The 16,297-nt window shown below is 37.0% G+C and overlaps 1 protein-coding gene and 1 pseudogene across 2 annotated transcripts; one reads left to right on the forward strand and one right to left on the reverse strand.

Moving 5' to 3' along the window:
• The first annotated feature begins 520 nt into the window (after window positions 1-520).
• LOC145501050 (uncharacterized) lies at window positions 521-9,561 on the forward strand (annotated as a pseudogene). The gene is made up of 2 exons (XR_014051174.1): window positions 521-716; window positions 953-9,561. The product of XR_014051174.1 is annotated as an uncharacterized LOC145501050 (transcript).
• Window positions 9,562-15,145: 5,584 nt separating this feature from the next.
• LOC145501453 (uncharacterized) lies at window positions 15,146-16,032 on the reverse strand. Its single transcript, XM_081480929.1, has one exon. The coding sequence runs from the start codon at window positions 16,030-16,032 to the stop codon at window positions 15,163-15,165; it is 870 nt and encodes a 289-aa protein (XP_081337055.1). The 3' UTR covers window positions 15,146-15,162.
• Between the last annotated feature and the right edge of the window lie 265 nt (window positions 16,033-16,297).

The raw sequence follows: 16,297 nt of genomic DNA on the forward strand, positions 1-16,297 counted from the left end.
GGGCCTTCGGCTTCAAGGTTTTGCCTCTCGCATACCTTTACAGCCCAGTAATCAACAGCCTTGAACAAAACCACTTTTTCAACGTTCAATGTATCTACTGTGACAACATTTTGAAGAACAGATCGGTCAATAGTGAGGAAATTGGCACTGGACAAAACGTCTTGTGCATTTTTGTCCACAAAATACCAGCAGTCACTGGTACATCAGGGTAGAACTTGCATTACGCACAAGCAACATAAGCAGCGGTTTTAGCATGAATGGCAAAAAAGAATGCAATGGGAAAAATTAAAAACTTAGGTACCCTGGCAAAAAATTAATACATTGGAAATAAGATTAACTTTTATAAACTGTTTTCCCAAAAAATTTATACCCAGCCCGTTTTATGAAGCTTGATTAGGTGTAGAAATTTTCGTAGACCTCTATGACTCTACAGTAGTATTTTGAATGTTTAAGCTCTGTTTCTCTCAGATATGCATACACCGTAGACAATTTTTTAATTTTTTAATTTTTTAATTTTTTAAGTAATACTAGTGAGCAGCACTTCAGCAACAGATCTTGTCAACTTGTTTTATTTTCTGCGACCAGTTTCATCTGATCATACAGACTTCATCAGGGAGTTTGAACAAGATACATAAGGAACTTATTTTATACCTATTATTTAGAGTACAAATCACGTTCCAACAAGGGTTTGAACAGCAAAAAACACCTACAGAATTGTGTCCAGGATATGACTAAAATCCTGCAAATGTGCAATGTTTAATTTTGGGGCTCACGGATTTAATGTTAAATCCATGAGCCCCAAAAAATGTTTACTTACATAGATGTGCTAACCTATTGGTAGATTTATAACTAACAATAGAACTAAGGTTCGGTAAATGCTTAAGGATAACTTTTTTGATTCCAACATGACTGCAGTTAAACGTGGATTTAAACACCACTGTCCTATGTCTAGATAACTGACCAGGCTTAGAGAACCATTTACTCCTGTTACTATAGTTTATTTCCCTGAAAACGGGTAGTAAAAACATAGCTGGATAACCCCGAAGGCGGAAGCGCTTCCAGAATAGTTGACGTGTCTCATCGAATGAGCGAAAAGTCAAGCTATTTCTGGCATAACGCATGAGCTCGCCTTTGATAAAAGCTTTTTTGTTGCTAGCAGGGTTAAATGACTCATGGTATATATAAATACTTGTTAAGCGGTTTCTGAAAAGTAGAGTATTGCAGTTTGTTTCTGACAGAATCTTTGAAAAGTAGCAAGTCTAGAAAGGAAATCTTAGAATCACTAATTTCATAAGCTATCTTAATGCGTTCATCCTTAGTATTAATGGCACTGAGAAATTCAAGGAGGGTCTACCAAGGGCCTTCCCAGATGACAAAAATATCATCGATAAAACGTTTGTAGAGGGTTAAATTTCAAGAATACAATTCAATAGTATCCCTCTCGTGATAATACATAAAAGCGTTTGCAGCTGTAACCATGAAGGGAGTACCCATGGCGATACCAAACGTTTGATGGTATATATCGCTTCTAAATTCAGATTTAAGGAAATTATTCTCAAAGATTACACGAGTTAACTGAACCAAGAGAGGTGTTTGTGCTACCTTGCTCTCTCTAAGCAAGAGGTCAAGAGCAACAATTGCTTTCTTTGTGTCAATGTTAGGATAGAGTGATGACACATCCACCATAACAAGAAAGCAATTTGTGGGTAGCTCAACTTTCTCTAAACATTGGATCAGTTCACCCAAGTTACGTAGCACCATAGGCATAGTAATGTTAGGTTTGACTAATTTGTCAACAAGAATACTAATGGGCCTGGTGATATAAGAGTGAGAGGCCACGATAGGCCTCCCAGCTATAGGTGACTTATGAATCTTAGGAATAATATAAAATTTAGCAGGATCGATACTCCTAGGACTGTCGTCTAGGCTACGGAGGAACTTGAGAGAGTTGGGTGGTAAAAATCTAGAGTTACTATTTACAAGTTTATCTCTGGTCTTAATTGCCTTTTGACGTCTAAATGTCCAGTCATCTTTTGTGACTTTAGCATACGCTTTAGTGTCATTCACCCTTGTCACATGGCGGCCATATTGGATATGACGTATGTACTTTAGGCATGAAATCGAGGTGATGCGTGGTAACTCTGTGAGTTTGCAGCTAATCATGCCAAATAAAGATCATTGTAGTGTGCCCTTGTACTCAAACAACAGATCAAAAGGGCAGTTAGGAATTACCTTCCATCGCTTTCCAGTCAACAAATATACGAAGAAAAGTTGGATTGTCAGAATTCGTTGAGATGTTGGCAAAAACTTCCAGGTTAGTGATTGTGTTTTACGACTTCAAGATATGATAAGCAAGCTTAATCTGTAATCAATTTGTTCAGGTTTACAAAAATTACATTTAATTTGATTGACTAGAATTATGTGTAGAGCCGAGCTGCTATTTTACTACGTGGCTGATGTACTCTTTATTGCCTGTAGTAATAAAATGTTACAATAGTCCTTCAGATTTCGAGAAGCACCAAGGTTTGTTTGGAACATTTTAAACCATCAGACTTTCAAACGACCTCAGGGAAATGCGTATCGAGGAAAGGTGCAGTTCCTTCTGTATTTCGCTGGACAATGCCTTCTCCAAAAAAAAGGAAAGCAAGAATCCATTGCACATCAAAAGAAAAATTGTCATCCATCAGGACTAAAGAATCTACAGTCTCAGGTAGGTGACCAGTGAGTTTCATAGGTCACTGAGCAATAATAAATACTTATTTAAAAAAATTATTATTCAAGAAATATGTAGCTTATAACAGGATCTCTGAAAAGAGATTTAGCTTGAAGGGCAGACAGACATTAAGGTTTATGGAGGGTTAATTTATTTTAATATTTTTCTTTAAGTTCCAAAAGATGCTGGTGAGGTGGAAGTAACAACTGTACCAACTCATTTCCCGGAAGATTCTGCCACTGGTTGCTGTGACAGCACCTCTCATGTTGAGCCAGCACCAACAATTAACAAACATGATTACATTTGCACTACACATGGTCCAATGCCCTCCATTGAGGACATGCTTTTGGCAGCACAAGAAAGAGTATATGAATTTGAAAATAAGATTTCTCTGCATAATGCACATCCATTGTATGTACAGTTGCACACAAGACCAGATGAGATTACAAAGTTTTACACAGGATTTCCTTCCTATCAAGTCCTCTATGCCACATTTCAAGTCCTTCAACCAACTGCTGAAAAGATGTTCTCTTGGTCACAAATGCAACATTTAAGAAACAAGGGAGCAGAAGAAGTTGATCAATTAAGAGATGCCATTAGAAGTTGCAAATTGAATTTGTTTCAACAGTTCTATCTCTTTTTACGTAAATTATGGTTAGGTTCATTTAACCAATAACTGGCTGACAAATTTAATATTTCTATTTCAACAGTGAGTCGTGTAATTCTTTCTTGGTCAAATTTCTTGTATTTTGTGTTTGGTACCATGCCAATTTGGCCCACAAGGGAAAAAATCCAGAAACACATGCCAGAGTGTTTTAAACAGATCTACCCAGGGTGTCAAGGAATCATTGATGCTTCAGAAATCAAAACAGAGGCACCATCCAGTTTAGTCCTCAACAGTGAGTTATACTCGTCCTACAAAAGCCACACTACATACAAAGGGAACATTGTTATCTCCCCAAGTGGTGAGGTCATCCATGTCGGTGATCTTTTTGCAGGTTCCATCTCAGACAAGGAACTTGTGAAAAGGTCTGGTTTATTGGATTTGTTGGAACCTGGGGATCAGATCCTTGCTGATAAAGGGTTTACCATCCAGGACCTTTTGACCCCCATTGGGTGTGAGTTAGCTATACCTTTGTTTCTAAGCAGTAAGGGTCAGTTCTGTAAAAAGGACCTAGCAAAGAGCAAGCAAATACATAATCTGAGAGTTCATGTTGAACGAGCTATACGACGTGTTAAAGAATTTCAGTTTTTGACAAAATTGTTCCACTTTCAATGGCTGGAAGTATCAATCAATTGTGGACAGTGCCATGCCTCATAACCAATTTTTATGGTCCTCTATTTTATGAAAAATCTTGAGCAAGAAAATGTACTTTACCATGCTCCTTGTTTTATCTTGGTTGCAAAAATTGTTTTCTAAAATGTTACACTTAATTTCAGGGTTAGCCTGTGGACAACAGTGTTGTATTTTTAATTTATCCTTTTACTATGACATGTGCTTTCTATAGTAACTGTATTTACTTTATGACAAACGTCAAACTCTTTGAATGATTATGGATCCAGTGTTTCTTAACATTGTTCAAAATGTTAAAAGCTGTATGTGGCATTTTGCAACAAATATTACAGTATACTAAAAAGTACTTTAGCCTTAAACAAAGGTACATCAAGGCTGTCGAACAATTTTGTTTCATGTCACTCATCAAGTCCATTTTCAGTTGTACAAGCCCTTTGTAATTCTTAATCGAAGATAACATTTTTTCACAACTGTAAGTCTGATGTGAAACTAACATGTGGTAACAACTAGCAACCACCCATTGTATTTTGACTGCTGTAGGATTCACTATTTTGAAGCCACTGATGTAGGCAGGTAATGACAGAAATAAAATAAATTAAGTTTTTCCATCATATCTGAGAAAAACTCAGCACCATAATATATCCGTTCATAATGAAATTCCTTCTTGCACTGAACAAAAAAGTCAGACCACCCCTCACCAGTGAGCCCTACACAGCCCATGACCTGAAAATAATACTGATAGCTCTTTTTTAGGGAGTAAACTCCAGTAGTGGGATTTTTTTTCAAGTATTTTATATCTTTGAGCTCTTCTGCCATAGAGCATTTAATTTCAAACAGACCCCAAGGTGAACTCTCTGAAGGGTCATGTACCCTCCTGTCCAGACTACAACCAAGATGAGGGACTCTTGGGTTAATCACAAAACCAACTTTAAAAACAGACCGACCAAAATTTTGAAGATAAAACTGTGCAACTTCATCCTCATGTTCTAAGCCATACTTCATGGCAGCTGTTTGTATTTTCGTTCCCTTTAACAACCTGGTTGCAAGAACTTCAAAATCTTTTTGCCTAGAGCAAATACTTTTAAAATTGGATGCACAAATACTAATCAAAAGGGAAGCTCATGACATAAAGAAAAGGGGAAAAGAAGGAACAGAAAGAAAAGCAAATCACATTTTTTAGATTTGATTCAACGACTATTCCAGACTATTGTCAATTACATGTTGTCTGAGTTTTAGTTGTTTAGTGTAAGGCTCACTGCCTTTTTCAAGTTGTAGATTTTGCTTTTTAAAAACACTACACGCTTAAATGCTCAAACTTAAAAGAAATTGAAGTTTATGGACACATGATGGCATTTGAAAATCAGTCTAGAAATCTCCAGAACTTTATTAATCGAAGATGGATTTTGATGCAAACTTAAACGGTATGTTTTAGCAGCATCAATAGTAAGGACTATTTTACTGTTTTGGTTTCAAAAATAAGAGGAGACATTAACAGGAAAGAAAGGACTGAGGTTGTGTTGAACCGGCCTCAGGACAAAGTGCTTGGTTATTTGAGGCCCCTTAATTGCTTGTGCTAAGGAGGACATGAACATTGCGCATCAATTTTGTAAAATGATATTAATTATCTCAACTCGAACAACTAGCGGTTGCTGATTTCAGGTCATTGAATTTGCTTTTTGAAAACGCTACACGCTCAAATGCTCAAATTTCACTTTCAAAAAAGACCTTGAAAAGTTTATCAATGACAGCATCAATGAACTTTTCAAGGTCCCACTTGTGCTAAGGAGGCAACATGATTAAATGGCATTAATTTCATGAATAAATTACTTGTATCAGCTCAAACAACTAGCAGTCGCTGATTTTCAGTTCATTGAATTCGCTTTTTGAAAACACTCACGCTCAAATGCTCAAACTTCACTTTAAAAAAGACCTTGAAGAGTTTATTGACAGTGGCATCAATAAATGAGCAAATCTTCCGATACGTACATTCCGATTCACAGAACTTTATTAATAGAAGATGGATCTCCATGTGAACTTAAAGAGTTTATTTTAGCACTAGCAGTATCAACATTACGTGCTATTTGAATGTTTTGGCACAAAAAGAAGAGGAGAAATTAACAGGAAAAAAAGGGGTCTGATGCAGTGTCCAACTTGATACACACTCTCAGCCCGCACAGTGCCTTTATATTTGCTTGTGCTAATGAAGCAACATGACTAAAAAGGTGTTTTCTTTATGAATACAATACTTGTATCAGCTCGAACAACTAGTGGGTAATGTGACACTTAGTTACTTTCATTGTCCAGCAAAACAAAGGGGTCTTTTGTTTCGCGTTTGAAAAAATGATGCCGCTTGAAAAAGTGCCTTTTTTGCATACATTATTTCTCAAAAACAAAGAGCTACCCAGTGGAAAAAATTTCAGAGGTATGTTTCTCAGGTGAAACAAAGCTTACATGCCAGAATTCAGCTGTTTTTGAGCACTTTCAAAAATGGCCAAAAAATTTTGGGGACCTTCTTGCCCATGGCGTTTTAATTGTACAACTGAAATAAAGCACTAAGAATTGCCTGACTTGAAAATAAACATTAATTCCTTGGTTTCCATGCCCCTCTGCTGGATGAATGATTCTTGTAGCACCATAATGACGTGTTCTGGAAAATTTTGTGAAATTGGAGCTACCTCTACTCCTGATAATTCATTCCCCTGAGGTAGTGGTGCATCTGGGTTATTCCCATACATGGCTAAATCATCTGGCAGGCTATCATCCATAATACCTCTTAAAGCAGAGTAATTGGAAGAATGATGTTGCAGAATACCAGAAATCCCTAAATGGCATGGAGAACAGCCATGCTCAGTAGGGAGTCTATGATTATTAAATGTCTCGACAAACTGTGCTAGTGCATGATGGTCCTTGGTATGTCAGCTTATAATGTCCATGCCTAAGAGATAATCCGAAAAATGAATATTTGTCCGAGAAGTGAAGCTTCTAGAGCAAATTTGAAATTTTGAGGACAATTTCTCAGCCGAAGACATTCTCAGCTGACATACCAGCAAGCCAGAAAGGGGCTTATTTATTTTATAACCCTCCCATTAATTTTCATATTGCAGTTAAACCACTCGTAAACATGATAAAAAAAGCCAGTGGTGATCTGATGGCGAATGCGTGTGATTGATGTAAGCAAGCAAGTACGTTTGATTGGTTTAACCAACTCTATTTCCACTGTGATTGGACCAAAACTTGACAGCTGTCATGTGAAATTAACTCTCGTAGCACCCCTTAGATCAAAAACTCCAAAACTTGATATACTTTCCGGAACAGCATATGCAACCAGCTATTTAAGGTTAAAGTATACCTTCAGATCGGCAATTTTCTTCAAATTTGGATTTTTGATTCAAAGAAATGGTCTTAGAGTAATCTCTAATTTTTGGAAACAAAATTGAAAAAACTTAATGTTGGCGGAGAAATGGAGATTTTACGTTATGGCTGGAAGTAAAAGTTCCCTCTTGATTGAGAGCCCTACAACGTGTATGCAATCAACCGAGACTAATTTTGCAGGAATATTACCTATATGGATACTGCGAATTGGCTGGCTACTCAGTTAATCAGCATTGTTAATCCAAGCATTTTTCATATTAGGTGTAATTCTATTAAGTTGTAAGTAAACATGGACCACGAAAAAGCGAAGAATGAGTGAAAACACATCAGTGAGTTCAGAAGCGAAAGTTGGCCTCATGGATGAAGCTATAGCTATCGTATCAAGCGGGCAAAAAGATCGAGTCAAGGGAAGAGAAAGGTACTGTAAAAATTTGGGAACTCGACAGTGATAACAGCGGTGTTTACAGTGACTCTTGTTGAGTCCAATACCGATGAATAGTCCAACTCATTGAGATCCATTGGAATATTATCCATGCACATTTGCTCCACTGCACTTTCTTTTGTTCAGTTTGTTCTCGTCGCCCAGCCACCCTAGCGTTCTTATCCTTTTTCGTCTTCCCCATTTTGCCAGACCAGCTTCAAGAAAAACCGAGCTACAGAAAAATTCTCTCTCTGCCTTGAGCACATTGTGAAACACAAGGGTTTTTTGAAGATTAACACATAAATTTCACCGCAAGTTAAAGATAGTAAATTTTCCAAGTGCTGATTGGCTCAGTGATCTGAGAACCCAGTTGAAGGCGTTTGTGGGCAGAGTCTGTTTGCGAAGCAAGAGATTTTTCTTAGCGCTGTTTACTCAAATAAATTTTTTCACTTGAAGCAGACACTTTAAAGAGTTACAACTCAGGCGATTTGTTTGATTGCCTTCAAATTTAGACAGCAGCTAGATTAACATATAAAAAACACAAATGTGTCAGGGAATTGTTTGTTTCGAGATATTTTTCTCCGAGAGCAATTTTTGTATGATCACCTCACATTTTTTAAATGCTATTTTGAAAATGTTCGGTAACTTTTCACTGCAATTGAATATGGCAAAACGCAGACACGCTTTTTTAGCGCTTTTTGCCCTGAAACCGAGGAAAAAATAAATTGGCAAAAAACAAAATTCGCTTTGACTTGTAGCTACCAAAAGGTGATTAGGACGCTCACATTTAGTGGCCGTGAAAAACCGGAAGTTTGTTTTATTTCATAATTTTTGTGAGGTTTGATAGCCAGCTCTATAAGCTTTAATTTGATATAGGCGTTTAGGTATCTACAGCTTAAACTGGATGCGCTACATCGCTTGGACGCGAGACACCCCTGAAGGTATTTGGTAACCTTAATGTCACTATCACTACACTCAACAAAGCGAGTTTGGTTTCCTTCCATACAAAGTAAAAGAAAGGAAATTTGAAGCACTTGTGTTGACTGTGTTTCTCTTCGACGGAAGCAATTGGAGGACAAATATCGATGCAGGCACAGGTTATTGCGTGATAACTGTCGTGTGAGTTTTCACCACGTGACTTAAAGTAACCAATAAAATTGCCCCAAAATAAATGGGTGGGATTTATCTCCAGGTATTAATTGATTGTTGAAACGAGGCAAGCACTGTTGATGCCTGGTTGTTCTTGCTGCATGTCAGCCCGTGTTTTCATGAGATATGTTTACCTTGGTTTTGTTTTAACTTTACTGAAGTGAAATATTTAATTGTGTAAACATAGAAATCTCCATAAATGATGACAAAATCAAAAGTAAACCAACCTCATCAGGCATGAGTTAGCTCAGTAACTGATGGTAATGTTCAGCATTCAGAAATTTTCAATTTTCAGCATTCAGAAATTTTATAATTCTCCAATAATTTCTGTACAACATTGCAGCAATTGAAGATCCTAGTGGAAAACCCTCCTAAGTGACTAATTAGTTCAAAATAAATTTTCGACAAAAGTGCTCAATGTTTTGCATATGGCCTTCAATTTACTTACTTAACAATGCCTTGCTGTTTTTTCGCCAATTTGCTTTTCGTTTTTGAGAAAATTGAAGCCAAAATATTGAAGAATCATTCAATGGTGTGCAATGAAGCGAAACAAAAGGAAATCATTTAAATTTCTCATGTAATATTAGTACTTGTTACATGGTGCAAGTGATTAAGGCGCGTGCATGTGATGACTTTTGCTTTAGGGTGTCGGTTCAAATCTTAAATTTTTTCCGTTTTTTTTTTCTTTTTTTTGCTCTTTCTTTATGTACTTGTGGTACATTCTGTTTACAGATAGGCCCTTTTCGAGGTATTTCCTGTCAGGGTTCTTCGTCCAGGAATAGTGTGACATGTGCCTTGGAAATTGCTGGATGTGAGCTCTAACCTAGAAGACAGTGACAAGCATTAGATGACACGCAAGAGTGCAGTTTAAGTATTCAAAAATTTTGCTCTAGTTATTGTAATAAATTAGTCCATGGGTGGTGTGCACAATGGCACTCTTCACCAGACTTGACAATCATTTTAACTAAACCCACAACACTAGTAGGTGAACTGTGATTGTCCTGGTGTCCTGTTGTTGTGCTATCAGCATCTTTCAATCAAATGGGACTGGATTCTTCTTTTTTTCCTTTGTGATTAATTTATCATTATTCACAAGGTCAAAGCAGTAAATGGAGGGGAGCTCATGGAGTAGAGTAGTGCACTATTACCTGGTTTCTTAAATCCTCCCTAATTTTATGCAGACGGTTGTCGTGCCGACCTCGTATGTCCACAGGGATCGCCTTGTTTTTGCGTGGTTTTCCGTTATTCCTTGTAGAGATATAAACGCCTCTCTGCAAACCTGTCGGTTCATGAACTCATACATATTAACAAAAGATTATTATACTTGTTTCTATGGTTAAAAGAATAAAAATCTGAAGGTCATAGCCATTCCATCGCGATCTTAAAAAAAGTATGTACTGTTTTCTCTGTAAGAACCTTTTTTTGCAAGAACGTTGAGGCTGAAATTAAGTTCAATTTTTAGAACGTACTAAAAATTCTTAGCAAGACTAAGAGTCAGTTAAGAGTCATCTTTTTCATTTCTTTTTTTAAACATGGGTCGTATAAGTAAAAACAAAAGGAATGTGAAACTAGTCTAACAGTAAAACTAGCCTAAATACTACTCAGCTTCAAAATTAGATGTCCTTATAAAAAAATAATGTAGTGACTAACAAAACAAGGCAAGTGAGTTTTCAAGGTTAACTAAGTCACATACTGGTATCCTCTTAAGGTCGGAGGTTTGTACCAAATACTCGTACAAGAACGTACACTTCCTGTCTTTTCCTGGTTTGTTCATGCCAAGGCATCCACCTGCGCCAAGACATTTCGTGTCCTTTCCGATGATCAAGCCCCAAAGGCAAAGATTCTGGATGTTGATGTCTCCCATGCCGTTGAATGTCTCCAGTATCCTTCATCTTTCGTGGTCGTCTACTTGAGAGAAGCATTCTCAATGACATCCACAAGAGGGACTGGTTTTCCTGGATAGTAGAGGTCTTCCTCTGCAGTCTGTTGTTGTCTGGCCTCGTGCAAATGCGATCTTTCATTTATTTCTTTTCCAACTAGGAAACAGGCAAAAAGAATTGGAATGTATTAATTTTAAGCTAACATAAAAGGTTTCATGTTGTTTCTCTACTGTCTAAATAAAGCAAATTCTATCGGCCCTCTTGTTCACAAAAGCATGACATTTTTAGATTGGACCTGCTGGAGGCTACTGAGCTGAAAATTTGACTTTTTTATTTGTCAGTCACAAATTCCTTAAAAGATGCCAAGACATGAGAATGAAGTGTCTTGGATAAAAAAAAAAAGAGGACCTTAATTCGATGCCAAGTAGTGAATGGGGTCCAGAAATTGAAACCCTTAACTTTAATCCAAGAAAAGGAAATTGACTAATCAAATAAACTTGAATAAGCATACAAAAGATTCAAGATGGCAACGAAATAGATTTGTACCGATGAAAAATCTTTTCACCCCAGCATTCACTGTTCGTTCTGATCAAAGAGAACTGTATAGTCAATCTTCGTTTTATTATCGCTCTGAATTCCAGTGTTCTAAAATTCTAACGATTATGTCGTACTATTGTCAACTCTACTACAGTTTAATAGTCTGCCTTGCGTAGCTAGTGCTTTCCCTACAGTCACGAGTGTTGTGAAATCCCAACCCCTAACTATATATAACCACCTAATTTAATCTTTTATTTCGCAATAGCACAATTTCTTGTGTAATTTAACAAGATATAGGCATGCAGTTACTTCGAGCCCATTACGGTGATTAAACTTTGCATATATTTTAGACTTTTGTGGCCTAATTCTAAATTGATAACAGCACAACTTATTTCTCTGGACAGTCAATTCATAAGGATGCATAAACATCATACAAGACCCCTACATTTTTTAAGCTGATGGGCCCAGGGCGCTTCATTTGCAAAACCATAGTGTGAACACTGCTCAAGCCTGCAAAGCATTCCAAACCTCCGACATACAATGAGACAAATACTGTATCGATACATTGCTTTTTAAATTCAAGATCCGCGATTGGTTAACAACAATGCGTCTTTCAAATATTGCATAACAGATTTGTTATTAGCTTTGGCTGTGGCAACACGAAAAGAGTTCAAATAATTTAAAGTAATCTAGTTACCAAAACTTTTAATGCAGCCAATGTTTTAGAACATACACCTACTGTAGACTGGGTTAATGATTCCCAAAGAACAATAGATTAGTTTGTCTAAACTTCTCAGAAGTCGGCAAGTACGCTCTTGCTTTGCACTTGCTGACTTCTGCTCGCTCACTCATTCCCGCTCACAAGATCAACGAGGGACTGCCCGCAGTCTATGGAAATTCATTTCACACTTTCAAGACTTATGTGATTTTAAGAATAGGTCTATTCTAGCTTTCCAGTCTGTTCCCACGAACCCAGTACGTTATGCCAACTTCCATGAAAGAGGTCAAGGTTTGGTGTTATATGTAAACATTAAACGACATTAAATGCAAGACTTGGCTTATCTTTGGCTTTGCAATTTATCAAGGCATTTTTTAGTAACTTGTGATGTCTGAGGTCTGTTAAAAGTGATGTTTACATTAGCTAGAGAAATATGATCTGTTGAGATTTTCTAGCTGAAAACCCAAGTGCACTCTGTAATCGACACGAAAAGGCTAAGGCGAACTACACTCCACCTAACAGATATCTACTGAAACTTGTTGTTGGGTGCCCATGACAAGCTAACTTAACCACCTTATTGCATTGACTTGAAAAAAACTGGTCTTATTGATAGCAAGAAATGCACTTTCTGCGAAAGAGAAACAGAGAAACTTGCACATTTATTTTGGGCTAGCCCAAAAACTGAATACTTTTGGACCAGTTTTAAAGTATGGCTATAGTCTTGCCAAGTCATTGCCAAAGAGATACCCTTTGAGCCTGATACAGCACTGGGTCTAAGGCTGGATAGCTCTAAACATAAACTCCCAATTAACCTCTGCTGCTTAAATGCTAAATATTACATTTGGCTATGTAGACAGAAAAAATGCTCTCCAAAACTAAATGATTTCTTACTGTATTTAAAATACATCTATGAAATGGAAAAAAATACGACTACAATTATTTTAAAAAAGTGGGAGCCTCTTTTGCCTCTTTTGTAATCTCTTGACAGCTTGACCCTAGTCCCCTGAAAACGAAAATAAAAATGAAAGGAAAAGAAACAAGGTGCACATATACCATGCATATTTTCTGTAATTTGCAATTCTGAATTTACATTATTGACAGGAGTAAACTGCTATGATCTTGCTGTGCTAGAATTGTAAGTGGCGCAAGTAATCTAATTATGTTGTAATGTAAGCAGTGTAAGTAGCAATTAATTAAAATAATAATAAGAAAAAGCTTATTGCATTGATCTCTTCGGATTTTTTAGCTAATTATTAAGTTGCACATTCTCTGAATGTTGTCAACCCAAGAGTAACTTTACCAAATACTCTAACCGTCAGATATTATCAAGTATCATCATTTCAAAATCAGAATTAGTTTAAAACATTGGTATCCAAAAGCAAGCAAAGGTATTCGCTGTAGTAATACTGCTGCCATGGAAAAGCTGCGAACATACTTTCCCCAAACTAAACAGTTTAGAAAACAAAAAATATAAGTTCAGCGGTGAACCTACACAAGTTGGCGCATATGATTCGCCTCGTGTTTTAAACACTGTTGAAACATAAGCAATTTTCATTTACTCTGTTAACAGCTTTTGCAGAGAAACAGTTTCATGATTAGTTTAAAATTTACAGAGGGCAGACCTAGAATGGGGGATCTGTCAAAATAAGGCTGTCTTTCCCTCAAGGTATGAGTCGAATGCAGTTTCTTACCTGGATGGATCACCTGTCAGTTTTTTAGGACGTTGTTTTGTGGCTGGGCTAACATTCTCCTTGTCTACCTCCAGAACTGCTGGATCTGTTGCTGTATGGAATTCATTCATACGTCTGTTCCTGTATACGAAAGCCTCCTCACTCGTAAAACCAGAAAAATCATCTTCACTCAAGTCCTCTTGTAATATTTCCACAAAAGAATCACTAAGACCCAGAGTTTGACTTTCAACATAGTCATCGTTATCCAAATCGTATGGATCATATGCTCCCTCAGCCATCTCTAACCACTGTGATGTGAAAAACTCACAAGCTGGTATTTATAGTAGTCTTTTGAAAAAATTGATTGAATCTCAAAAGACAATAAACAAAAAAGGTGTGAGGTCGCGGTGTGTCAGAAGTGCTCTCAATATGAGTTCTGCCTCCTTGTGTCCAAACTTATGTTAATTCGGACTCTGAATAGGACGAAACAAAACAATAGATGCTTTAGTGTCATTTTCTATTCACTTTCAGTTGGTTTGAGCACAAAGCCAGAGGATGCTAAAATTAAATAGACAAATAAGCTATATAATAGATAGACTTATAAGGGGCAGTTATTTGTTTTGTCATAATCAAGTATAATCATAAATGTCCATAATATTGTAGAGTTCGAGTCAAAGCTGAGCATCGGTTTGTGTATTTAATGAGTGATCGGGCGACTATACCAGTGATGGAATGTCTGAGCTTAAGTCAAATCTTTTCTAAATCGAAACTCAAGATAATCATTTTGGATAATTAAAGTCATTAACACATGAGACTTGCACACGACAATATGGTTGTGATACTCAACAGAATTTAGCCTAATTTGAAGGACTGATGCTTATTGTCATCAACAATTAGCAAACTGATTTAGAGGCATGCCACGTGCTTTGCTGTATATGTTTCGTTTTGTTGTTTTTTTGTTTTTTTTGCGTTATCTAGACTAATTTGTTTTGCAGGAGGTGATGTTTGTGCAAAAAAGCTTAGGAAATCATTTCATATTGGCCAAGGTTAGTGAAGAGATACTTGAGAATTCAAGGATTGACTGAGATATATCTTTTAATGCTCTTTAGCTCTCACCGTAGGCTTCTCCCAAAAGCTTATCCTTTGTGTTTGAATCTTTATTGTTAAAGTAATTCAAAAGCGGTAAATTTACAGTTAATACTGGAAAACATGAACAGTACATTAAACCTTGTAAGCTCTCTTTCTGTGGGATAACACCAACCGCTTCGATAATAAATAATAAATAATAAATATTTATATAGCGCCTATCCGTGCCTGCTCTAGGCGCTGTACAATTCGCCAAAATGATCTGTACTAATCTTAATAATTAAAAATGTGCATTTAAGAAAGTAATAGAAAGTAAAAATCGCTAAGAATAATAAGTTTTCTTAAAAAGATGAATGTTGAGTTTAGATTTAAAAGAACTTAGATTGTCACATGAGTGGATAGAAACAGGTAGACTGTTCCAGAGTTCAGGAGCGGAAACAGCAAAAGCTCGAGAACCATATGTCTTCAGGTGAAAATTTGTGTGGTTAAGAAGTAATAAGTGTGATGATCGGAGGATTCTGGGAGGTTGGTAGTACGCTACTAGATCTTGAATGTAGACAGGAGATTGTTGATGAAGAGCCTTAAGGGTAAGTAACATAATCTTGAATTTAATGCGTTCAGAAATAGGAAGCCAGTGTAATTCTTTCAGTATTGGAGTGATGTGGTCGTACTTTCGGGAACAGGTGATAAGTCGGGCAGGGGCGTTCTGAACAGACTGGAGCTTTTTTAAAGCACACTTCGGTACATTGTACAAAAGAGAGTTGCAGTGGTCGAGTTTGGAAGACACAAAAGCATGGACCAGGATCTCGGTGGTTTTCGTAGATAAGAATTTCCTTATCCGGGAGATGTTGCGCAGATGATAAGAGGCTGATTTACAAATAGAACTGATATGCGGAAGCATAGTCATGGTACTGTCAAATATCACACCGATGTTTCTAGCAAATTGAGATGGCTGAATTATGTCTTGAGCAAAACGGATTGGTGGTAGAGACTGCTGCGGGTTGTGTTTCGAGTATAGATAAAGAAGTTCCATCTTGTCCTTATTCAGTTTTAGCTTGTTAAGAGACATCCACTTGTCAAGATCAGACAAACATTCCTCAATTTTTCCAACTGCATTAGTTAATTCGACGTCGTTGTTTGTTGAAAAAGAGATATATAACTGAGTATCGTCAGCGTAGAACTGAAATTGCATTTGGGAAAAAACCGGAGAGAAATCATTTTGTTAAAGTGCCACTCCATTAACGCAGGTTTTGTGATGCTGCGTTACTTTCATTCCACTAAATGTTGTCTTGATTAATCCAGTGTAAGGCTTGACCTTTCATGAACCAAGCTTAATTAACCGCGCGGCCATGGGCCGAGCGCGGTTCTAGGTTTACCCGTGGTTTATTTTTTTATTTTTTATTTTTTGTCGGTGACCAGACGCAGACCTCCGCTCGGCCAAACTTTGAGTCACGCAA

Source organism: Orbicella franksi, chromosome 10, assembly GCF_964199315.1.
Source record: "Orbicella franksi chromosome 10, jaOrbFran1.1, whole genome shotgun sequence".
Lineage (NCBI taxonomy): Eukaryota > Metazoa > Cnidaria > Anthozoa > Scleractinia > Merulinidae > Orbicella > Orbicella franksi.

Coding starts and splice junctions, on each gene's coding strand:
- LOC145501453 (XM_081480929.1), bottom strand. CDS start 16,032: ATGCAATTTCAGTTCTACGCTGACGATACTCAGTTATATATCTCTTTT.